This window comes from Aotus nancymaae, unplaced genomic scaffold (assembly GCF_030222135.1).
Source record: "Aotus nancymaae isolate 86718 unplaced genomic scaffold, 86718_ANA_hifiasm-v0.15.2.pri h1tg000040l, whole genome shotgun sequence".
Taxonomy (NCBI): Eukaryota; Metazoa; Chordata; class Mammalia; order Primates; family Aotidae; genus Aotus; species Aotus nancymaae.
The window spans coordinates 101,811,664-101,837,284 of NW_026988454.1; the positions used below are offsets into that span (position 1 = coordinate 101,811,664).

The following is a 25,621-nucleotide window of genomic DNA, read 5'->3' on the forward strand; positions in this document are numbered from 1 at the left end:
AATACTCTTCAGGATATTATCCAGGAAAACTTCCCCAACCTAACAAGGCAGGCCAAGATTCAAGTCCAGGAAATACAGAGAACACCACAAAGATACTCCTCTAGAAGAGCAACCCCAAGACACATAATCATCAGATTCACCAGGGTTGAAATGAAGGAGAAAATACTAAGGGCAGCCAGAGAGAAAGGTCAGGTTACCCACAAAGGGAAGCCCATCAGACTCACTGCAGATCTCTCAGCAGAAACCCTACAGGCCAGAAGAGAGTGGGGGCCGATATTCAACATCCTTAAGGAAAAGAACTTTCAACCCAGAATTTCGTATCCAGCCAAACTAAGCTTCATAAGTGAAGGAAAAATAAAATCCTTTGTGAACAAGCAAGAACTCAGAGAGTTCATCACCACCAGACCAGCTCTACAAGAGCTCCTGAAGGAGGCACTACACATAGAAAAGAACAACCAGTACCAGTCACTCCAAAAACACACGAAAAGGTAAAGAGCATCAACACAATGAAGAATCTGCATCAACCAAAGGGCAAAACAGCCACCTAGCACCAAAATGACAGGATCGAATTCACACATAACAATATTAACCCTAAATGTAAACGGACTAAATGCCCCAATCAAAAGACACAGACTGGCAAATTGGATAAAAAGCCAAAACCCAACAGTGTGCTGTATCCAGGAAACCCATCTCGCATGCAAGGATACACAAAGGCTCAAAATAAAGGGATGGAGGAAGATTTACCAAGCAAATGGAGAGCAAAAAAAAGCAGGAGTTGCAATTCTCATCTCTGATAAAATAGACTTTAAAGCAACAAAGATCAAAAGAGACAAAGAAGGACATTACATAATGGTAAAAGGATCAATGCAGCAAGAAGAGCTAACGATCCTAAATATATATGCACCTAATACAGGAGCACCCAGATACATAAGGCAAGTTCTTAAAGACTTACAAAGAGACTTAGACTCCCACACAATAATAGTGGGAGACTTCAACACACCATTGTCAATATTAGACAGATCAACGAGACAGAAAATTAACAAGGATATCCAGGACTTGAACTCAGACCTGGAACAAGCAAACCTAATAGACATTTACAGAACTCTCCACCCCAAATCCTCAGAATATACATTCTTCTCAGCACCACATCACACCTACTCGAAAATTGACCACATAATTGGAAGTAAATCACTCCTCAGCAAATGCAAAAGAACGGAAACCATAACAAACAGTCTCTCAGACCACAGTGCAATCAAGTTAGAACTCAGAATTCAGAAACCAACCCAGAACCGCACAGCCTCATGGAAAATGAACAACTTTCTCCTGAATGTTGACTGGATAAACAATGAAATGAAGGCCGAAATAAAGACGTTCTTTGAAACCAACGAGAATGAAGACACCACATACCAGAATCTCTGGGACACATTTAAAGCAGTCTCTAGAGGAAAATATATAGCAATAAGTGCCCACATGAGAAGAAAGGAGAGATCTAAAATTGACACCCTATCGTCAAAATTGAAAGAGCTAGAGGAGCAAGATCAAAAAAACTCAAAACCTAGCAGAAGACAAGAAATAACTAAGATCAAAGCAGAATTGAAGGAGATAGAGACACGAAAAACCCTTCAAAAAATCAATAAATCCAGGAGCTGGTTTTTTGAAAAGATCAATAAAATAGACAGACCACTAGCCAGACTAATAAAAAAGAAAAGAGAGAATAATCAAATAGATGCAATAAAAAATGACAAAGGGGATATCACCACAGATTCCACAGAAATTCAAACCATCATCAGAGATTATTACAAACAACTCTATGCACATAAATTAGAAAACCTGGAGGAAATGGATAAATTCCTGGACAGTAGCCTCCTCCCATGCCTAAACCAGGAAGAAGTCGAAACCCTGAATAGACCAATAACAAGGCCTGAAGTCGAGGCAGCAATTAAGAGCCTACCACCCAAAAAAAGCCCAGGTCCAGATGGGTTCACAGCAGAATTCTACCAGACATACAAAGAGGAACTGATACCATTCCTACTGAAACTATTCCAAATAATCCAAAAAGAGGGAATCCTTCCCAAATCATTTTATGAGACCAACATCATCCTAATACCAAAACCCGGCAGAGACTCAACAAGAAAAGAAAACTACAGGCCAATATCCATGATGAACATAGATGCAAAAATCTTCAATAAAATACTGGCAAGCCGATTACAACAGCACATCAAAAAGCTTATCCACCATGATCAAGTAGGATTCATCCCGGGGATGCAAGGCTGGTTCAATATACGCAAGTCTATAAATGTAATTCACCACATAAACAGAACCAAAGACAAAAACCACATGATTATCTCAATCGATGCAGAGAAGGCCTTCGACAAAATTCAACAGCCCTTTATGCTAAAAACCCTCAATAAACTAGGTATCGATGGAACGTATCTCAAAATAATAAAAGCTATTTACGACAAACCGACAGCCAATATCATACTGAATGGGCAAAAACTGGAAGCATTCCCTTTGAAATCTGGCACTAGACAAGGATGCCCTCTCTCACCACTCCTATTCAATATAGTACTGGAAGTTCTAGCCAGAGCAATCAGGCAAGAAAAAGAAATAAAGGGTATTCAATTAGGAAAGGAGGAAGTCAAATTGTCTCTATTTGCAGATGACATGATTGTATATCTAGAAGACCCCCTCATCTCAGCCCAAAATCTCCTGAAACTGATAAGCAACTTCAGCAAAGTCTCAGGATACAAAATCAATGTGCAAAAATCACAAGCATTCCTATACACCAATAACAGACTTAAAGAGAGCCAAATCAAGAACGAACTGCCATTCACAATTGCTACAAAGAGAATAAAATACCTAGGAATACAACTAACAAGGAACGTAAAGGACCTCTTCAAGGAGAACTACAAATCACTGCTCAACGAAATAAGAGAGGACACAAACAGATGGAGAAACATTCCATGTTCATGGTTAGGAAGAATTAATATCGTGAAAATGGCCATACTGCCCAAAGTAATATACAGATTCAATGCTATCCCCATCAAGCTACCAATGACCTTCTTCACAGAACTGGAAAAAACCACCTTAAACTTCATATGGAACCAAAAGACAGCCCGCATAGCCAAGTCAATTCTAAGCAAAAAGAACAAAGCGGGAGGCATCACACTACCAGACATCAAACTCTACTACAAGGCTACAGTAATCAAAACAGCATGGTACTGGTACCAAAACAGAGATATAGACCAATGGAACAGAACAGAGGCGTCGGAGGCAGCACAACATATCTACAACCACCCGATCTTTGACAAACCTGATAAAAACAAGCAATGGGGAAAGGATTCCCTGTTCAATAAGTGGTGTTGGGAAAACTGGCTAGCCATATGCAGAAAGCAGAAACTCGACCCCTTCCTGACACCTTACACTAAAATTGACTCCAGATGGATTAAAGACTTAAACATAAGACCTAACACCATAAAATCACTAGAAGGAAACCTAGGCAAAACCATTCAGGACATAGGCGTAGGCAAGGACTTCATGACCAAAACACCAAAAGCATTGGCAACAAAAGCCAAAATAGACAAATGGGACCTAATCAAACTCCACAGCTTCTGCACAGCAAAAGAAACAGTCAATAGAGTGAATCGGCAACCAACAGAATGGGAAAAAATTTTTGCAGCCTACCCATCTGACAAAGGGCTGATATCCAGAATTTACAACCAGCTAAAAAAGATTTACAAGAAAAAAACAAACAAGCCCATTCAAAAATGGGCAAAGGATATGAACAGATACTTTACAAAAGAAGACATACATGAGGCCAACAAGCATATGAAAAAATGCTCATCATCACTGGCCATTAGAGAAATGCAAATCAAAACTACATTGAGATACCATCTCACACCAGTCAGAATGGCAATCATTAAAAAATCTGGAGACAACAGATGCTGGAGAGGATGTGGAGAAATAGGAACACTTTTACACTGTTGGTGGGAGTGTAAACTAGTTCAACCATTGTGGAAAACAGTATGGCGATTCCTCAAGGACCTAGAAATAGAAATTCCATTTGACCCAGCAATCCCATTACTGGGCATATATCCAAAGGATTATAAATCGTTCTACTATAAGGACACATGCACACGAATGTTCATTGCAGCACAGTTTACAATAGCAAAGACCTGGAACCAACCCAAATGCCCATCGATGATAGACTGGACAGGAAAAATGTGGCACATATACACCATGGAATATTATGCAGCCATTAAAAACGAGGAGTTCGCGTCCTTTGTAGGGACATGGATGAACCTGGAAACCATCATTCTCAGCAAACTGACACAAGAACACAAAATCAAACACCACATGTTCTCACTCATAGGCGGGTGTTGAACAAGGAGAACACATGGACACAGGGAGGGGAGCACTATACATGGGGGTCTGTTGTGGGGGAGTGGGGGGGACAGTGGGGGGGGTGGGGAATTGGGGAGGGATAGCATGGGGAGAAATGCCAGATATGGGTGAAGGGGAGGAAGGCAGCAAATCACACTGCCACGTATGCACCTATGCAACAACCTTGCATGTTTTTCACATGTACCCCAAAACCTAAAATGCAATAAAAAATAAAAAATAAAAAAAATAAAAATAATAAAAAATAATAATAATAATAAGAGCTATCAATAACAAACCCACAGCCAACATTGTACTGAATGGGCAAAGGATGGAAGCATTCCCCTTGAGAACCAGAGCAAGAAAAGAAAGTCAACTCTTACCACTGCCACTCAATATAGTACTGGAAGTCTTAGCCAGAGCAATCAGGCAACAGAAAGATATAAAAGTCAACCAAGTAAGAATAGAGAAAGTCAAACTATCTCTCTTTACAGACAATTAATTCTATACCTAGAAAACTGCCCAAAAGATCTGCTCCTAGGAGTCTCAGCTACTAGATCTGATAAACAACTTCAGCAGTTTTAGGATAAAAAGTCCACATTTTAAAACTCAGTAGCCTTTCTATACATCAAAAACATCGAAGCTGAAAGCCAAATCAAGAATGCAGTCCTATTCACAAGACTCACAAAAAGAGTAATATCTAATAATACAGCTAACCAGGAAGGTAAAAAAACATCTCTACAATAAACATTACAAACACTGCTGAAAGAAATTGGAGATGATACAAACAAATGGAAAATCATTCCATGCTCATGATTAAGAAGAATCAATATTGCCATTATGGCCATACTGCCCAAAGCAATTTACAGATTCAATTCTATTTCTACCAAACTACAGATGACATTTTTCTCAGAATTAGAAAAAAAAACTATTTTAAAATTCATATAGAACCAATAAAGAGCCAGAATAACCAGGCAATCCTAAGCAAAAACAGCAAAGCTAGAGGAATTATGTTACCCAACTTCAAACTATGCTACAAGCCTACAGTAACCAAACAGCATGGTACTTGTACAAAAACAGAAAAACATAGACTTATGGAACAGAATAGAGACCCCAAAAATAATGCCACACACCTACAACCATCTGATCTTCAATAAAGTTGACAAAAAAAAAGCAATGGGAAAGGACTCCCTATTCAATCAATGGTGCAGGGATAACTGGCTAGCCATATGCAGAAGATATACACTGGACCCCTTTCTTACACTGTATATAAAAGTCAACTAAAGATGGATTATAGACTTTAATAAAACTATAAAAACTCTAGAAGATAACCTAGAAAATACCATTCTAAATGTAAGCCCTGGCAAAATTTCATGACAAAGACATCAAAAGCAATAGCATCAAAACCAAAAATTGACAAAGACCTGATTAAACTAAAGAGCTTCTGAAAAAGTGAAAGAAACTATCAACAGAGTAAACAGACAACCTTAAAGACGGAAAAAAATATTTTAAACTATGCATCTGACAAAGATCTAATACACAGATTCTATCGGAAACTTAGATTAACAAGCCAAACACAAACAACCTTATTAAAAAGTGGACAAAGAACAGAATTTAATAGACAATAAAACATACGTGTGGCCAACAAGCATATAAAACAACGTTCAATATCATTAATTATTAGAGAAACTTAAATCAAAACCACAATGAGACACCATCTCACACTAGTAAGAATGGCTATTATTAAAAGTCAAAAAATAACAGATGCTGGAAAGGTTGTAGAGAAACAGGAACTCTTATACACCGCTGGTGGGAACATAAATTAGTTCAGCCATTGTGGAAAGCAGTTTGGCAATTTCCCAAAAAACTTAAAACAGAATTACCATTGGACCCAGTAATCCCACTGTTGGGTACATGCCCAAAGAAATAAAAATTGTTCTGCCAAAAAGACATATTGCACACATAAGTTCATCACAGCACTATTCACAATAGCAAAGGCATGGAATCAACCTAAATGCCTATCAGTGGTAGATTGAATAAAAAAAATGTGGTAAATATATACCAAGAATACTACACAACCATAAAAAAGGAGATCATGTCTTTTGCACCAAAATGGATGGAGTTGAAGGCCATTATCCTAAGTGAACTAATGCAGGAACAGAAAACTAAATACCACATGGTCTCACTTATAAGTGGGAGCTAAACATTGAGTGCTTAGCTCAAAGGAAACACAAAGAAGGGAACAACAGACTCTGGAGCCTACTTGAGGGTGTAGGGTGTTAGGGCAGTGAGAGTCAAAAAGACTACCTAACAGTAGTACTATGCTTATTACCTGGGTGATGAAATAATCTATACACCAGGACACACAATTTACCTATATAACAAACTGCAACATGTACCTTTGAATCTAAGTTTTTAAAAAATGATTACAACTTTAATAACACTTATTGCTGCTTATATAAAGAGTGGAAACTAAATTCCAATATTTTCTATTAAAAATAATATTTTATAATAAAGTATCATATTAAAATATCAGTTAAAATATGGGGAAAATTATAAAATCATAACAGGCAGAAATCCAACCAAAAAAATCAAAATTTTGAGAATAAAAAAATTCATAGACATTTAAAACTCAGTAGATAGGATCAATTGTAGTCTAAAACAGTTGAAGAAAAAAATGACAGCTAAGAAGACTATCAGACAGAAAAATTAAGAAGTTTTTTAAAGAGTAAAACAAGATTAAGAAACTCAGAGGACAGCTTAACAGGCTTCCATAAAATATCTAAAACTTCTACAAATAGAGATTTCAGTGTATTAGTCCATCCTCATGCTGCTATAAAGGACTGTCCCAGACTGGCTAATTTATAAAGGAAAGAAGTTTAATTGACAGTTCTGCATGGCTGGGGAGGCCTCTAGAAATTTACAATTATGGCAGAAGGGGAAGCAAACATGTCCTTCTTCAGATGATGGCAGGAAGAAGTGCAGAGCAAAGAGGGGAAGAGCCCCTTATAAACCATCAGATCTCATGAAAACTCACTCACTATCACAAGAACAGCATAGAGGTAACCACTTCCATGATCGAATTACATCCCATGACACGTGGGTATTATGGGAACTACAATTCAAGATGAGATTTGAGTTCGAACACAGACAAACCATATTATTCAGAGAATACCAAAAAGCAATATTCAAGATGATTCAGGTAAAAATTTTCCAAAGTTTGAGGAATTTGTTTTTAATTTTAAATATTTAATTTTTGCAGGTCTATAGTGGATATTTATGGGCTATTTGGGATGTTTTGACACAGATAAACAATGTGTAAATCACAGCAGTTTAAATGGGGTATCCATCAACACAAGCATGTATCCTTTGTTTTACAAATAATCCAGTTATTTATTTTAAAATGTACAATTAAGTCACTAGTGACGGCAGTCAGCTGCTGTGCTATCAAATAGTAGCTCTTATTCATTCTGTCTAACTATATTTTTGTACGCAGTAACAGTCCTGCCAACCCCCCAGATTCCTACTATACTTCCCAGCCTCTGGTAATTATTCTATCTATGTTCATGAGTTCAATTGTTTTAATTTTTAGCTCCCACAACCAAGTGAGAAAGTTTATCTTTCTATGCCTGATTTAGTTTACCTAACATAATGATCTCGAGTTCTATCCATGTTGCTGCCAATGACAAGATCTCATTATATTTTATAGCTGAACAGTACTCCACTGTGTCTATGTCTCACATTTTCTTTATCCATTTGTCTACTGATGAAAACTTAGCTTACTTCCAAATCTTGGCTATTACGTACATAGATGTACCTGGAAGGAAGGCATGGAATCCAGGAAACAGAAAAATGTTGGAAAATTATTTAATTCTTGTTTTTTAATAAAAGCTGAATTTTTGTCTTAAGAGATAAGATTTAAAAACATATATTCAGTGTCCAAAATTTAGAAAACACAAATAAGCAAAAGACACAATTTAAAAATCATCCTCAGGCCAGGTGCAGAGGCTCATGCCTGTAATCCCAGGTCTTTGGGAGGCAAAGACAGGAGGACCACTTAAGCCCAAAAGTTCAAGACCTGCCTGGGCAACATAGTGGGACCCTATCTCTACACACACACACACACACACACACACACACACACACACAAATCTTCATTCCTAGTGAAACAGGAAAGTTCCCAGATTACCCTCACAGGACGTGCAACAGGGGGTGTGACTCACCTGTGTGGTAATCCTGCAGCTCAAACCCCTAGGAGTGGCATATAGATGTGCAGGTATAGAGGCCAGGGCAAGTTCTCTGGGCTTTTGGTCCCTCAGTAGCATCTAGAGGTAGGTGTCTGTGACTCCCAAAGCCCAGGTGGACATGTGTTACAGTGTGCTCCTTTAGCTTTGCTATCTACAGATGGCTCATGTGTTAATCAGCTCAATGGACCCTCTGTCTTATTGTAAGGCCAGGGGGCCAGTGTGACAGTCTTCTGTATCCTGAGCTCTTGCCCAGTGTCCCAGAAGAATCATATCACACACAGGCTTAAAGGAAAAGTGCAAGGTTTAATTGAGGGATGGAGGTGGCTCTCAGCAAGATGGATGGGAGCTGAAAGGGGGAATGGAGTGGGAAGATGGTCTTCCCCTGGAGTCAAGCCATACGGCAGCTGGCCTCTTCTCTGATCACCCCCAGCCAAACACCCCTTCGCATCCAGACATCCCTCCTCTTCGGTCTTTCTCTGCTACATCATTCCCATGGCTGGTCTCCTAGTCTGCTGGTCTCAACCTTCAGCTGCTTCTGTGTGTGCCTGCTAAGGTCTCAGGCTTATATCAGCACAGGATGGGGGGCATGGTGGGCCAGAGTGGTCATGGAAAATGCAACATTTGGGCACAAAAATAGGAGTGCCTGTTCCCATTTAGGTCTGTGGGCACAGGCCCAAGGATGGAGCCTCACCAGGGAACCTGCCCTTCTCCACCCAGCACTTTCCTGCCCACCTCCCATATCACTAACAAACAGAGATAGCCACTGTTAATATTAGTAAAAGTAGCTCTGGTATTAGCCTATGCATATTTTTATTAAAATTATATTATGTAATTTGAATTACATGTATTCCTTTTCCTATTTCACACAAATATCTCTCTGTGTTATTATTATTCTATAGCTCTTGTTTAAGAACTGGATAAATTATTTAAAATACTTGATTTAATTAATTAAGCAGTGCACTCTTCTTTTTTCACATTTTTACAGGGCTTTCATTTGTTTTAGATAAACTGAACCTCCATTTGGGCAGGTCTTCTAAAAATCCACAAATAAATTGTCTTTTCGAAATCAGAATGTTTCCTTTGCAATTGCTTAGCATACCTGAAGATTAAAAATCTAAAGTACAAAAATGTTAAGGACACTGAAAAAAATAGTCTGTTTCATCAAGTTTTAGCTTTTAAAATAATGCAACTTGAGTATTTGATTTTGAATTTATTATAAGCAATATTAGTAGAAGTGGATGAACACTTCAACTTGACTGTGTAATTTATTTTTACAAAAATCTCTTTAGAGATCCCTGTCTAGTCAGCAAATAATTGCTTTAACTTGGATTTTAATATTAGCACTGAATGATTTATGTACATTAAATAATGTGATTCTCACTAACCATTTATGAGCTTAGAATGATTATCTCCCTTCTGTGCATAATCACACTTCAGGGAAGAAAGGTTAAGTGGTTTGCCTAAGATCACTCAGCCAGTCAACGGATTATCTCAAAATATGATCCTTAAGTCTTTAAATCATTAGACTCGACTGGCCTCAGCAATACTTGAGAGGCATAAAGGATATGCACTAAGTCTCTTCCACAAACGATTTGTGTGGCATAATATCTCATTTGTTTACAGGGTTTTTTTTTTTCTTATGACACAATTTGGTCTATAAGTAAACATGAGACATCATTAAAATAAACATGATATGAATTAACATGTGGAAAAAATTCTGGGAGACTTAGCAGAACAATTTCCAAAGAGTATATAAACCAGGCAGATAATATAAACTATCATTGTGGAAGGGTCAGAGGGAGAAAAGAAGGAATAACAGAAAGCAAATAGATTAGAATAGCTTCCTTTGGTGGAGCTTCAATTCCAGGTTAGCTTTCAACGAGCTCTGAATGAAACAAGCAGAGATCTTGTGCATTCCCTGAGAGCAATTCTCTCCATCTCCAGTATAATATCATCCATACATATCAACCTGGACATATCCACATGGATAGCAAATGTGCTTCATATATTTTTACAATTCACACCAAATGGGAAACTACAGAATTCAAAAATTTTTAACTGTGACCTGATCAGAATTAGAAATGACCTTGGTAAAGCCAAAAATGTAGTAGAATGATTTACTGGAAGGACTGTATCAGATTCGTATTACCTAGCAGGCCGGGAGAAGGAACCAGCCCACAGCTGTGCCTTTAAGAGCGGTAAAGGAAAGAAGGAGCTTAGGGTTTGTTTTTGTTTTTGTTTTTTTCATTCAACTAAGTCAATACAATTATTCCAAGAAAACGTAGTACTAAACTATTTAACCAATAATTGTTTAATAAAATTGACTTTTTGTTTTAAAAATAAAATGACCAGCTTCTCCTGGTCTGTGAGGAGCGGCTCTGGTTTTAAAACTGAAAGTCCCATGTCCTGGGAAACTCCTCAGGCCCAGGCAAACAACAAAGTCTGGTTAAAATAAAAAATAAAAATTAAGTGTGATCATTTTTCAAAATGTGAAAAATACAAATAAGCAAAAATGAGAAATTAAATCATCTACACTCTCAGTATGCAGAAACAGCCACTGTTAATCTCAGTAAACATACTTGTATTATCTCTATGAAATAGACGTCATACAATGAAAGTTACTATTGCTACAATATGGTAGGTGCCAGGGTAATATTGTTTGGATTTTCTTTAAAATTCTAAATAAACTGTTTTAAAAGTATGTATGCCAAGTACCTTAATATAAGTAACTTCTCATATGATTGCATCATTTTATAACCTCTCATAAATTTTCAGTTGTGTATTAACCATTTCTGCTATTCATTCTGTAAATTCCCTTAACCTTATACTTTTCTTTATCTCTAAGACACAGTACCAGCCGGTACATTAACAGCATGCTTTCTGAGTTCTAATTACTGTATCACAGTGTAATCTCACTGCTCAGGGGTATGCAGCCTTTCATTTCTTATTCCATTTCAATTTCCCTGTAGGCCAGGGAGAGGAAATTTCTACCTAGAGAGTTAAGCATCATTTAACATTCATGTTACTTGTCCAACAATCTCCTACATGAGTGAGACCATATGTCAACCACAGTTAGCACTTAAAATTTATCAATACCTACTTATATACAAGAAGTTCTTTTTGTTTTGTGGGAGGTTTAACTTTCTGAAAGCATTCCAAGTCCAGTTTCAAAGTCAGTAGGTGAAAAGGAAAATAAAATGTAGTGTTAGAAAAGAAATACATCTTTTATCTACTTGAAAATATCCACACTTGGCTGGAGTCATATTTCAGGATTGTTGCGATTCCAGAAAGTACCTCTCTTAAGAAGTACTTATTATTCATGTGTGAAGTTATCCCTTTCTTGCCAATAACACATATAATAATGGCCTCTTCTGTTTTATGTTTAGCTACACAATGCCTGTTGGCAGTCCTGGAGTTGTTTGTATGATTGAAATGACTGCAGATGGAAAATCTCCAGCACAGAAGAAAGACACAGAGACTTCCCATGTCTCTCAGGTAGGTATGCAGATATCCAGTTCCAAACACTAATTGTCCCCTCAGTATTTCAAATAAGTATTTTTTATGTTACTAAGCAGTAATCGTTGGTTTTGAAAAACATCTTTATTTCTGCCTTCATTTCATTATTTATCCAGTCTATATTCAGGAGCCAGTTGTTCAGTTTCCATGAAGTTATATGGTTTTGAGCTAGTTTCTTAATCCTGAGTTCTAATTTGATTGCACTGTGGTCTGAGAGACTGTTTGCTATGATTTCCTTTCTTTCGCATTTGCCAAGGAGTGATTTACTTCCAATTATGTGATCGATTTTAGAGTAAGCATGATGTGGTGCTGAGAAGAATGTATATTCTGTGGATTTGGGATTAAGAGTTCTGTAAATGTCTATTAAGTTGCGTGGTCCAAATCTGCATTCAAGTCCTGGATTTCCTTGTTGATTTTCTGTCTCCTTGATCTGTCTAATTCTGACAGTGGAACGTTAAAGTCTCCCACTATTTTTCTGCGGGAGTCTAAGTCTCTTTATAGGTCATTAAGGACTTGTACTTTGTATCTAGGTGCTCCTGTATTGGGTGCGTATATATTTAGGATAGTTAGCTCTTCTTGCTGTATTGATCCTTTTACCATTATGTAATGCCCTTTTTTGTCTCTTTTGATTTTTATTGGTTAAAAGTCCATTTTATTAGAGACTAGGATTGCCACCTCTGCTTTTTTTTGCTCTCCATTTCCTTGGTAAATCTTCTTCCATCCCTTCATTTTGAGTCTATGTGTGTCTTTGCACATAAGATGGGTTTCCTGAATACAGCACACCAATGGTTCTTGGCTTTTTATCCAATTTGCCAGTCTGTGCCTTTTGATTGGGGCATTTAGTCCATTTACACTTAATGTTAATATTGTTATGTGTGAATTTGATCCTACGATTTTATTACTGGTTGGTTGTTTTGCCCTTTGGTTGGAATGATTTCTTCATTGCATCATTGGTCTTTACCATTTGGTTCTTTTTTGCAGTGGCTGGTACTGGTTTTTTCTTTCTGTGTTTAGTGCTTCCTTCAGGAGCTCTTACAGGGCGGGTCTGGTAGTGACAGAAGATGTTCTTCAAAATCAACGCGAACAAAGACACAACATACCAGAATCTCTGAGACACATTCAAAGCAGTGTCTAGAGGGAAATTCATAGCAACAAATGCCCACATGAGAAACAAGGAAAGGTCTAAAATTGACACCATATCATCAAAATTAAAAGAGTTAGAGGAGCAAGATCAAAAAAACTCAAAATCTAGCAGAAGACAAGAAATAACTAAGATCAGAGCAGAACTGAAGGAGGTAGAAACACAAAGAACCCTTCAAAAAATATCAACAAATCCAGGAAGTGGTTTTTTGAAAAGATCAACAAAATAGATAGACAGCTAGCCAGCATATTAAAAAAGAAAAGAGAGAAGAATCAAATAGATGCAATAAAAACACAATAAAAGGGACATCACCACCAATTCCACAGAAATACAAACTACCATCAGAGATTACTACAAACAACTCTATGCACACAAACAGGTAAATCTGGAAGAAATGGATAAATTCCCAGCCACTTGCACTCTCCCAAGACTAAACCAGGAAGAAGTTTAATCCCTAAATAGACCAATAACAAGGGCTGAAGTTGAGGCAGCAATTAATAGCCTACCAACTAAAAAAAGCCCAGGTCCAGAAAGGTTTACAGCCGAATTCTACCAGAGTTACAAAGAGGAGCTTGTACTATTCCTTCTGAAACTATTCCAAACAATACAAAAAGAGAGAATCCTCCCCAACTGATTTTATGAGACCAACATCACCTTAATACCAAAACCGGGCAGAGACGTAACTAAAAAATAAAACTTTAGGCCAATATCCATGATGAACATTGACACAAAAATCTTCAATAAAATACTGGCAAACAGAATGCAACAGCAAATCAAAAAGCTTATTCGTCATGATCAAGTAGGCTTCATCCCAGAGATGCAAAGCTGGTTCAACATACGCAAGTCTATAAATGTAATCCATCACATAAACAGAACCAAAGACAAAAACCACATGATTATCTCAATAGATGCAGAAAAGGCCTTCAACAAAATTCAAAAGCCCTTTATGCTAAAAACCCTCAATAAACTAGGCATCAATGGTACGTATCACAAAATAGTAAAAGCTACGTATGACAAACCCACAGCCAGTATCATACTGAATGGGCAAAAACTGGAAGCATTCCCTTTGAAATCTGGCACAAGACAAGGATGCCCTCTCTCACCACTCCTATTCAATATAGTATTGGAAGTTCTAGCCAGGGCAATCAGGCAAGAGAAAGAAATAAAGGGTATTCAAATAGGAAGAGAGGAAGTCAAATTGTCTCTATTCACAGATCACAGGATTATATATTTAGAAGACCTCATCATCTCAGCCCAAAATCTCCTGAAACTGATAACTTCAGAAAAGCCTCAGGATACAAAATCAATGCGCAGAAATCACAAGCGTTTCTATACACCAATACCAGACAAACAGAGAGCCAAATCAAAAGTGAACTCCCATTCACAATTGCTACAAACAGAATACAATACCTAGGAATACAACTAACAAAGGATGTAAAGGACTTCTTCAAGGAGAACTACAAACCACTGCTCAATGAAATAAGAGAGGACAAAAACAGATGGAAAAACATTCCATGCTCATGGTTGGGAAGAATCAACATCGTGAAAATGGCCATACTGCCCCAAGTAATTTACAGATTCAACTCTATCCCCATCAAGCTTCAATGAACCTCTTCACAGAACTGGAAAAAATCACTTCAAATTTCATATGGAACCAAAAGAGAGCCCACATGGCCAAAAAAAACCCTAAACAAAAAGAACAAAGCTGGAGGCATCACGCTGCCTGACTTCAAACTATTCTACAAGGCCACAGCAATCAAAACAGCATGGTACTGGTAACAAAACAGAGACATAGACCAATGGAACAGAACAGAAGCCTCAGAAGCAACACCACACATCTATAATCATCTGATCTTTGACAAACCTGACAGAAACAAGTAATGAGGAAAGGATTCCCTGTTTAATAAATGATGTCGTGAAAACTGGCTAGCCATGTGCAGAAAGCAGAAACTGGACCTCTTCCTGACACCTTACATTAAAATTAACTCCAGATGGATTAAAAATCTAAACATAAGACCTAACACCATAAAAACCCTAGAAGAAAACCTAGGCAAAACCATTGAGGATATAGGCACAGACAAGGACTTCATGGCTAAAACACCAAAAGCAATGGCAACAAAAGCCAAAATAGACAAATGGGATCTAATTAAACTCCGGATCTTCTGTACAGCAAAAGAAACAATCATTAGAGTGAACCAGCAACCAACAGAATGGGAAAAAATTTTTGCAATCTACCCATCTGACAAAGGCTAATATCCAGAATCTACAAAGAACTAAAACAGATTTACAAGGAAAAAACAAACAAACCCATTCAAAATTGGGCAAAGGATATGAACAGACACTTTACAAAAGAAGACATTGATGAGGCCAACAAACATGAAAAAATGCTCATCATCACTGGTCATTAGAGAAATGCAAATCAAAACCACATTGAGATACCATCTCACACCAGTTAGAATGGTGAGTATTAAAAAATCTGGAGACAACAGATGCTGGAGAGGATATGGAGAAATAGGAACACTTTTACACTGTTGGTGGGAGTGTAAATTAGTTCAACCATTGTGAAAGTGTGGCAATTCCTCAAGGACCTAGAAATAGAAATACCATTTGACCCATCAATTCCATTACTGGGTATATACCCAAAGAATTATAAATCATTCTATTATAAAGACACATGCACACATATGTTCATTGCAGCACTGTTTACAATAGCAAAGACCTGGAACCAACCCAAATGTCCATTATCAATAGACTGGACAAAGAAAATGTGGCACATATACACCATAGAATACTATGCAGCCATAAAAAATGATGAATTCGTGTCCTTCATAGGGACATGGATGAATCTGGAAAACATCATTCTTAGCAAACTGACGCAAGAACAGTAAACCAAACACCACATGTTCTCACTCATAGCGGGTGTTGAACAATTAGAACATGTGGACACAGGGAAGCATCACACACTGTGGTCAGTAGGGGGTGGCTAGGGGAGGGACAGCTGGGTGGGGAGGATAGGGAGGGATAATGAGGAGAGAAATATCATATATAGGTGATGTGGGGATGAAGGCAGCAAACCACCTTGCCATGTATGTACCTATGCAACAATCCTGCATGATCTGCACATGTACCCCAGAACCTAAATTACAATAAAAAAAAAGCAGTAATCATATTTTTTAATTGAACAGATTCCTTGTAAAAACTCTCAACAAAGCACCAGAAAATTCAACTCATACTTCAGGGATAAATATATTTAATGTTGCCTGTCACTATAAAAGTATCATCAAATTTAACAATAAACTGTTTTCCATTCACACTTTGGATTTAATATATTGTGCTTGATTTAAAAAAAAAAAAAAAAAAACAGCTCCAGAGTGGGGAAACATTAGTAAACGTAATAATTTGTTTTAAAAACTTACGTTTTTATAGGATACGATAGTACTTGTGCTGTTAAAAAAAAAAAAAAAAAAAAAGGTCATTCCCAGTCTTCCAGATCTGAATTGTCCAGCAAATTTCTCTTAGAAACATTGAATGAGTCTAAATTAAAAGAAGAGAGAATGTCTGTCCTTCCGGAGACAGGGAAATTTGCTGAATTCTTTCAGTTTTAATGATGTGGTTGGTTACATGCTTCTTAGTCTAACTTTATTGCAATACATAAGATAAAGAATTCCTGGTTCATTTGATCATCATGGAGAATTAATCTGTATAATTAGAGCTCTAATTTTGGTAGACATTAATGCTGCCACTATGCACTGCCTTAATGAATTAGAAATTTCATTTTATTTCCATTTATTTTATATTGTCTCTTTTGAGTATACATAGGCTTCCAAAAGAAGCACATAATAACATATAACATTTGTATAAGCATATTATATTTTCCAAGTTATGGCCTTAAATATTATCTCATTTAATATCCACAAGAACCCAAAAAGGTAGAATGATTATCTCTTTTCTGCAGCTGAGGGATACTGAGTATTTTATTTGCCCAGAATTTTATAGTGAGAAGAAAAGAGACTTGACCTCAGGCTCTGTTTCCCATCGCTTTTGTGTTCCTTTATAATGCACCATACTGTTCTTCATTTGCTACTGTGGCTGACTCAAAATTGTTCAGGTGGGTTGTTAGGGTAGCAATAAAATTGTTTTTATGTTTTAAAACATAAAACAAGTGTTTTTTGTGAACAAATAAATTGTGAATCCCGAGAGGGCCACATATTTCGATTCAAGACATGGAATAGTCAAGCAGTAAAATACATATGAATCACTTATAGTGAAACATGTAAAGCATTCAGTATGACTATATCTTTACTAACTCCTTATAATCACCCATTTTTTATACTGAAAGTTCTGTTTTCTTATGACTAGCATAAAATATTCTACATTAACTTTTACATTAATGAATCACATTTTTAACAAATAGAATTCAGCAAGTGCTTAATAAATATCTTTTTGTTGTTGAAAATGATAAATATGACATATTTATAGCATCTTTGACAAATCAGTCACCTTGCTCTATAGGCTGATCAAATGAAATAGGGATCAGAATACCCCAAGTAATGCACATGCACACACAGAGACTAACACAGGGGAGAACAATTTATTATTTCAGTGGAAAATCATCTGGATAATTTTAGGGTGGTAAAGACAGAATGCATGTAGGCACTCTAAAGCCTCAGTGACTGTTCCTTGCTGCCACTACAGGAGCTGTCACATGCTTTTATAACTTTCTGCCTCCATAAGTTCAGCCCAACTCAAGTGCTCCTAAGCCTGGGTTAATCAGTGCTTTCTCACAGTGTTAACCCCACAACTCAGTATGTTCACTCTTGTGGATGCCATATGTGGTTAGATTCTCTCAGATGCATTTCAGTCCCAGAGTTATGGTATATTACAGTCTCCAGGGGCCAATCTCTATGGCATATGCCCTCTTTTCTCCAAGTCCTGGCAGGATCTTGTCTGAGAAAGAATACCTAAAGGTGGCTTCCACTTGTGAATTTTACCTTTTGCTACGGCCTTTTCCTCTATTATTAAAATGGGAGGAAGATGGAGGTTTGTGGAATAAGGATACAAGAACTGAAAATTTTGCGAGCTGAAGCTATTTAGTTTTAAGAGTCATGGACTTCAGCACAAAATAACAGAATGTGTTCCAGCCCTGCCTCTACTCATTATAACTTAGTAGGGATTGTTAAGTATATTCAAAGAATCATTATATGCAAAATAGTATTTTTCAGTGCATAAACCCAAAACAAAGTCAGAGTAAAACCAAAGGAGTTAAATCTCAAATGTGATATTCTAGGTTGGATAAGGGAAAAAAAAAAATACCTATATTAATTTGGAGGTCTTTTTTGTAATTTTGAAAGTAAAAAGTAAAAATTTATTCTTAATACTTAATATTAAGAATATATTCTTAATATATACTTAAAGTATATAATGCTATGTCCCAGACACTGTTCTAAGCAGTTTTCATATTTTAAATTATTTAATAATTACCAAAATATGAAGTAAATACTATTATTATCTCCAAATACAGAGGAGGAAAATTAAAGCACAAAGAGGCTGAGTGTTCTGCCCAAGATCACACAGCTATTTAGGGATTCAAACCCAGACATTCTCACTAGATAGACCATGCTTTTAACCAAAACTATGTGGTCTCACAACATTTTATATGATGTTTTCCTTTTTTTATTTCTAATCTGATTTTTTGTTTTCTTTTGTTTTTTATTTTACTTTAGGTTCTGGGACATGTGCTGAATGTGATATATGATGTTTTCTTTTATTCTATTGCAACTATTACTAAGCAAACAAAAGTTGATGTGTACAGTACATTACTGTACCCAGAACATTGCTAGATCAGATGGTAGTTCTATTTTTTTTTTTGAGAAACCCCATACTGTTTTCCATAGTGGCTACATCATCTTACATCCTGACCAACAGTGCTCATAAATTTCCATTTCTCCACATCCTTGCCAAGACTTGTTATTTTCTAGGTTGAATAATGGTCATCATAACAAATGTGATAAGATATTTCATTGTGGTTTTGATATGCATTTCCCTGATGATTGGAGATGGTGAGCATCTTTTCACATACCTGTTGGCCATCTGTATGTCTTATTTGAAAAATGTCTATTCAAATCTTTTGCCTATTTTTTAATCAGGTTATATTGGGGTCTTGTTTGTCTGTTTTGTGTGCTTGTTCATTGCTATTAAGCTGTATAAATTACTAATATGTTTTGGATATTAACCCTTATCAAACATATGGTTTGCAAATATTTTCTCACATTCTGTGTGTTGCCTTTTCACTCTGTTGTTTTCCTGCTGCACAGAGGCTTTTTAGTTTGACATAGTCCCACTTGCCTATTTTTGCTTTTGTTGCCTGTGCTTTTGGTGTCATAGTGAAGAAATCATTGCCAAAACTAATGAAGCATTTTCCCCATGTTTTCTTCTTGGGTTTTATGGTTTGGAGTGTTAAGTTTAAGTCTTTCATCAGCTTTGAGTAGATTTTTATGTATAGTGTAAGACAAAGATCCAATTTTTTTTTTCAGTTTTCAAAATCCTTGCTTTTTAAATGATACCATTACTTCCTTATACAGTAAAGGGATTTCAGAAGAAACAAAGGAAAACATACTATTGACTGTCTTATTAATACCCTGACAACATCATTATAGAGCTGAACAAACTGATTCCTGAGGATGAGTGGGGTTACCTTCTTCAAAGTAGTTTCCTGCTATGTGGAAAATATTGTGGAAAGTGGTCTAGAGTCTTCCTTAGAATGTGAACTTGCCTTAATTATTTTGTTGTTATAGTCAATAGAATGGTCAATAGAATGTTTCCAATCCAAGATGTTCCTGTAGCTTTCCTGTCAGGAACTGCCTTAATGAAAACTAAAGGTTTCAAGGCCTCTCAGGGTCTCTCAGTTCCTAGTGGAAAAGAACTGACTTGTGACTAACAGAGAATTCCAGGGACGTTCTTAAAATAATGACAATCCTTGGGAATATGTACTATTTCCTACTTTCATTAGAGTAATTGTTACATAATCAGATTGAACATACTTATCTGTTCCTACTTAAGATTTGCCGCTTGACTGATGTATTAGAATTTTAAGGCCATATAATTATATATTGTACATTAAAGCAGTGTGGCATACTGGTTGAAAATAGAATATTTTACATTTTATTACATCTTCAGTGACTGTACCGCAGTTAAGTTCTGAATTTTTTACTGCCTCGAGACATCTTTCAGATATATGCCAAATGCTTGCTTATTTTAAAATGACACTCTTTTGCATGTGAATGGCCAGTTTTCCAAAGACCATTTGTTGAAGACTATTCACTACATGTATTTTTGGCACCCTTTTCAAAGATCATTTGACCATGCGTGCATGAGATTTTTTATAGCCTATTATGTTTCATTGGTTATATATGTCTTTATGCCAGCACCATACAGTTTTGATTACTATAGCTTTGTAATATACTGTGATGTCAGGAAGTGGAAACCTCTCCCATTTGGTATTCTTTCTCAAGATTGTTTTGGCTATTTGGCATCTTTTGGTGCCATGAGTTCCACCATTGCTTTTTCATTTTTTGTAAAAATGTCTCCAGAATTTTTGTAGGGATTATATTGAATCTGTAGACTACTTTGGGTAGTATAGACATTTTAGTGATGTTCCATGAATGTAAAATGTCTTTCTATTTATTTGTGCCTTCTTTTCTCTTTCAGAAATGTTTTGTAGTTTTAAATTACACATATTTGCCCTCTTGGCTAAGTTTATTCTTATACTATTTTATCCATTCTCATGTATCATAGATAAAATTGTCTTCTTAATTTACTTTTATGATAGTTAATAGTGTATAGAAATGTAACTGATTTTTATGCTGATTTTTGTATCCTGAAATTTTGCTAAATTTGTTAGCTCTAACAGTTTTTGTGTGTGTGTGTGTATGTGTGCATGTATGTCAAATACGTCACTAAGGTTTGCTATGTATCATGTCATCTGTGAACAAAGATAACTTTACTTCTTTATTTCTTATTTGCTTATTTGGATGCCTTTTTTTTTTTTCTGCCTAACTCCTCCAGCCAGGACTTTTAGTACTATGCTCAATAAAAGCAGTGAGTTGGCATTCTTATCTTGTTTCTCATCTTGGAAGAAAAGCTTAAAGTGTTCACCATTGAGTATGATGTATATTCTGTTGAATTAATTTCCTCCTGATCCTAATTTGCTGACTATCTTTTTCATGAAAGAGTTCAAATTTTGTAAAATGACTTCTTTTCATTTATTGAGATGATTCTGTGATTTTTATCCTTCAGTTTTTTAATGTAAAGTATTACTACATCACAGGTGGCAGGAAGAAGGATAAACACAGGAGGAAATACCAAACACTTATAAAACCATCAGATCTTGGGAGAATTCCCTCTTTCACAGAAACAGCACAGGGAAACTATCCCCACAATTAAATTACCTCAATCTGGTCTTTCTTTTAACATGTGGGGATTATGGGAATTAAGGGGATTACAATTCAAGATAAGATTTTGAGTGGGAACACAAAGCCTAACAACATGAGCATGGAATATATTTTTCTGTACTTTCACCTTCTGACTGTATGTAATCTAAAGTCAATCTCTTGTAGGACAACTTTTCTTGTACCTCCTTTCTTGCTTTTTTCCTTTTTGACATTATAGTAACATAACTTGATTTCATTTTTTGTTTTTTGTATCATCTATAGATTTTTTATGGTTGCCATGAAGCTTACATAGAGTATTTTATAGCTATAGCAATATGTTTTAAGCTGATAATAACTTCAATCATATACTAAAACTCTATTTATTGCTCCTACATACACACTTTATGTTATTAATGATAAAAACAACCTAATTTTATATTGTGTACGTGTTAACATATTTTATAATTATAGTAATTTTGTACTTTTGTCCTTTAATTTCTAAATTCCAAGGTTAACATGCTATAAACCCATGTAACAAACATGCACATGTACCCCCTTTTTCTAAAATAAAAGTTGAAATCTTTAAAAAGAAAATAATCCAGAATAAAAGCCATAAAAATAACAATACAACAAAAAATTCCAAATGTTATATACACACCATGATTACAGTATTACAACATTCTATATTTGTATACATATCTGCCTTTATTAGCAAGATTTATACTTTCATAAGCTTTTGTGTTGTTGTCTAGTATCTTTCTATTTCAACTTGAAAAGCTTCCTTTCACATTTCTTGTAAGGAAGATCTAATGATTAAATCCCTAAGTTTTTGTTTATGGTGAAAATCTTCTTCATTCTTGAAGGACAGTTTTGGTGACAATAGTATTCTTGGTCTGCAGGTTCCTTTAAAAAATGTTTACTTTAAATATATCACTCCTCTCCCTTCTGATGTGCAAGGTTTCTGTGGATGAATCTACTGATAGTCTCATGGGAGCTCCCATTTACATGACAAGTCACCTTTTTCATGCATCTTTTAAAATTCTCTGGTTTTGGCTATAATATGTCTCAGAGTGGATGTTTTTAGGTTCATTCCAGTTGGGGTACTTCAGCTTCTTGATTCTGGTGTCTTTCTTCCGCATAGTTATGAAGTTTTTATTCATTAATTCTATGAATAAGCTTTTTCTTCTTTCTCTTTTCTCCTTTGGTGACATCCAAGTGATCTGTCTTTGAATTTTATGATTCTGTCTTCTGACTGACCAAGCACACTGTTGAACTGCTATAATGAATTTTTAAATTCAGGAATTATAGTTTTCAGCTCCAAAATTTTTGGTTGGCTTCCTTTCACATTTTCTCTCTTTTCTGATATTTTCATTTTGTTCAGCATCACTTTTCTGTCCTCATTGACCATTTTCAAAATGATTACTTTGAATTTTTTTTTTGTCAGGTAATTCAGATAGCTCTCTTTATAAAGGATTGTCTCCTGGAGATTTATTTTGTTCCTTTGATTATATTATGCTTTCCTCTTTCTTCCTTTGCTTTGTAACTTTGTGGTGGAATCCACACATTTAATAAAACAAACATTCACTTCTTCTAGTCTTTTTGGACTGGCTTTTTGTATAGGGAAAGACCTTTAACAATCAGTCTGAGAGGTCCTCTCAAATGTTTCCTATGGATATGTTTTCTCTGAACTTGTGCATACAGCCTCCCAATTAAAGTGATTTTCCAGTTTCTTTTTCAGTAGCTCATAATCTCTTACTTCCTTCGGTTTCTGTATATGGTACTACAAGTTCTCTGGATCCGCCCATCTCTCTTATTCTCAGAAGCCCTCAGAGTTCTAGAGTATGCCAAGTCTCATTAGCACTCTTAGTCAAACAAGACAAAAATTAGTCTCTCAGGCAGCCTTCTGAAAAGCCAGAACATTGTGTGCATGATCCACTCTTTTCCCCACTCCCTCCTGAGGGAGAGGCCACCAAGCCACACCAGCCTCTGTCTTCTTTACCCTCGGTCCTTTGAAGCAGGAGTAAGTCTCCCAACACTCTTTTGTTCTCAGCAGCCCCCAGATACTGAGAGTAAGCCAGGTTCCATCAGCATTCTGAGACAGGTGAGACAGAAACTGGTGAGACAAAACCCCCAAAAAGCCATAACACTGGATGCTTGCCCCAATTTTTAATCTCCTTAGGGAGAAGATAGAAGGTGAGAATTTTCTCTGATTTCATGCCAAGCCAGGGCAAGAGACTGTGGTGAATGAGCACGTATTAGTTCAAGCCATCACTTTTTTTCTCAGTGATCCCAAATGTGGTACCCTTTCCTGAGTCAAAAAAAAAAAAAAAGCCAGTCTGTCAGACAGCTCCCCAGAGTCCGCATGCTGGACATGTTTTAGTCTTCTCTTTCTCTTCTCAAGGAAAAACTAACTGGAAGCTGCAAGTTTTCTCTTCATTATGCCATGGTATGTTGGGGAGGGGACCTAAAATGAATGAATGCCATAAATTTTTCTTACAGCTTTAATACAGCTGGCTTCATGATCACCTGACATGTGGGAGCCTCTTAATTGTTTTCTAAATTCCTCACAAAGGGAATTGGTTCATGTATTTTTGTTGCATCTGTGTCTCCACAGGAGAAGGAGGGGCTTCCTATTCTGCCATCTTGCTGACCTATATCTTACTATTTTGCAATTTTTTTATTATTAAATTCCCCCAATTATATTTAATTTCTTTATAGACGAGTAATCCCACATACTTTTCTATTTACACTTCCCTAGATCAATGTGTTCAAACTGTAGCACCTCAGTTTATTGGTTGCTTCTCTAAAGTTTAGTTTTCCCTTCAACAAGCTGAGGAGATATTATTTTGAGAACATTTCCTAGTCTAGAAAGCCTAAAGAATCAAATATTAGCTGTGAATTATAGGACCAATAATAACTTCACTCATATTTATCAAATTTTTAAAGAAATAAACTTGTATGAGCTACTGTCCTATGCACTATATATATAGAGAGAGAGTGCATATATATTTATATATATATATAATATAAAAGAATATATTAGAATAATAATATAATATTTATTCTGAATGGGATCCCCTGTGCCGAATATAGGAAAATATCAAGATTCTAAGGCAGCATAACATAGGGAAAGAGGCCTAAAAGACAACTAAGGGACTGAGGAAAAGCAGGATTGGATTTCACAAAACAGGGTCACTCGTAAAAATCTTGTATGAAACATCCAATTTTCAAGGCACCTCCATGGACTCAGAGAATCCAAAGATAATTAGGATGGAGGCTCTGTTTGAAAAATAAACATAAATTAATATAGAAGATATCATATGCTCACAGACTATTATACTTTAGGGAAAAGTAAGAGAAAGAGAGATTTTAACTGCAAAAGAATGGGAATTTTGATAAATACTGCTTGTGTTATTTTTTATCCCTTTTCACTTATTTTCTTTCAACAATTTTAAGGAATTTAAGCCTTCTTCACATGTGAAAAGTTACTTCAATAAATCCTTCTGAAATACTTTATCCAACATCTCTTATGCATCTTTATTCCAAAACTAATATTTCTGATTTTAAATTTGTTTACATACAATTCAGATAATGTTAAAAACCAAATATGGTAGTGGCTCTTAAATAAAAGCCAGTTTATTTCAATTATGTCATTATATTCTTAAAGACAAGTATGCTCTGATAATTAATCTTAACCAAAAGTATATTTATAATCACCTCCTATATTTTATTAACACAAAAGTCATTTAACTTCAGATGCAGAATTATGAATGTAAAATAAAAGTAAACATTGAATCAAAATGTCATTACAGAAAGATATGCAGTACCCCAACGTCTAAATTTAAATTAAAACAAAACAAAAAATAAATAAAATAGCTTTTTAGCTACCCTCTCCTCCACCCTGCTGG

At 36.0% G+C, this 25,621-nt stretch overlaps 1 protein-coding gene across 1 annotated transcript in view; it reads left to right on the forward strand.

Moving 5' to 3' along the window:
* The window catches only part of EYS (eyes shut homolog), a 2,025,572-nt gene that overhangs the window by 1,699,156 nt on the left and 300,795 nt on the right, over window positions 1–25,621 (forward strand). Inside the window, 1 exon segment of the mRNA XM_021676159.2 lies at window positions 12,014–12,122. Coding sequence (XP_021531834.2) covers window positions 12,014–12,122 — 109 coding nt within the window.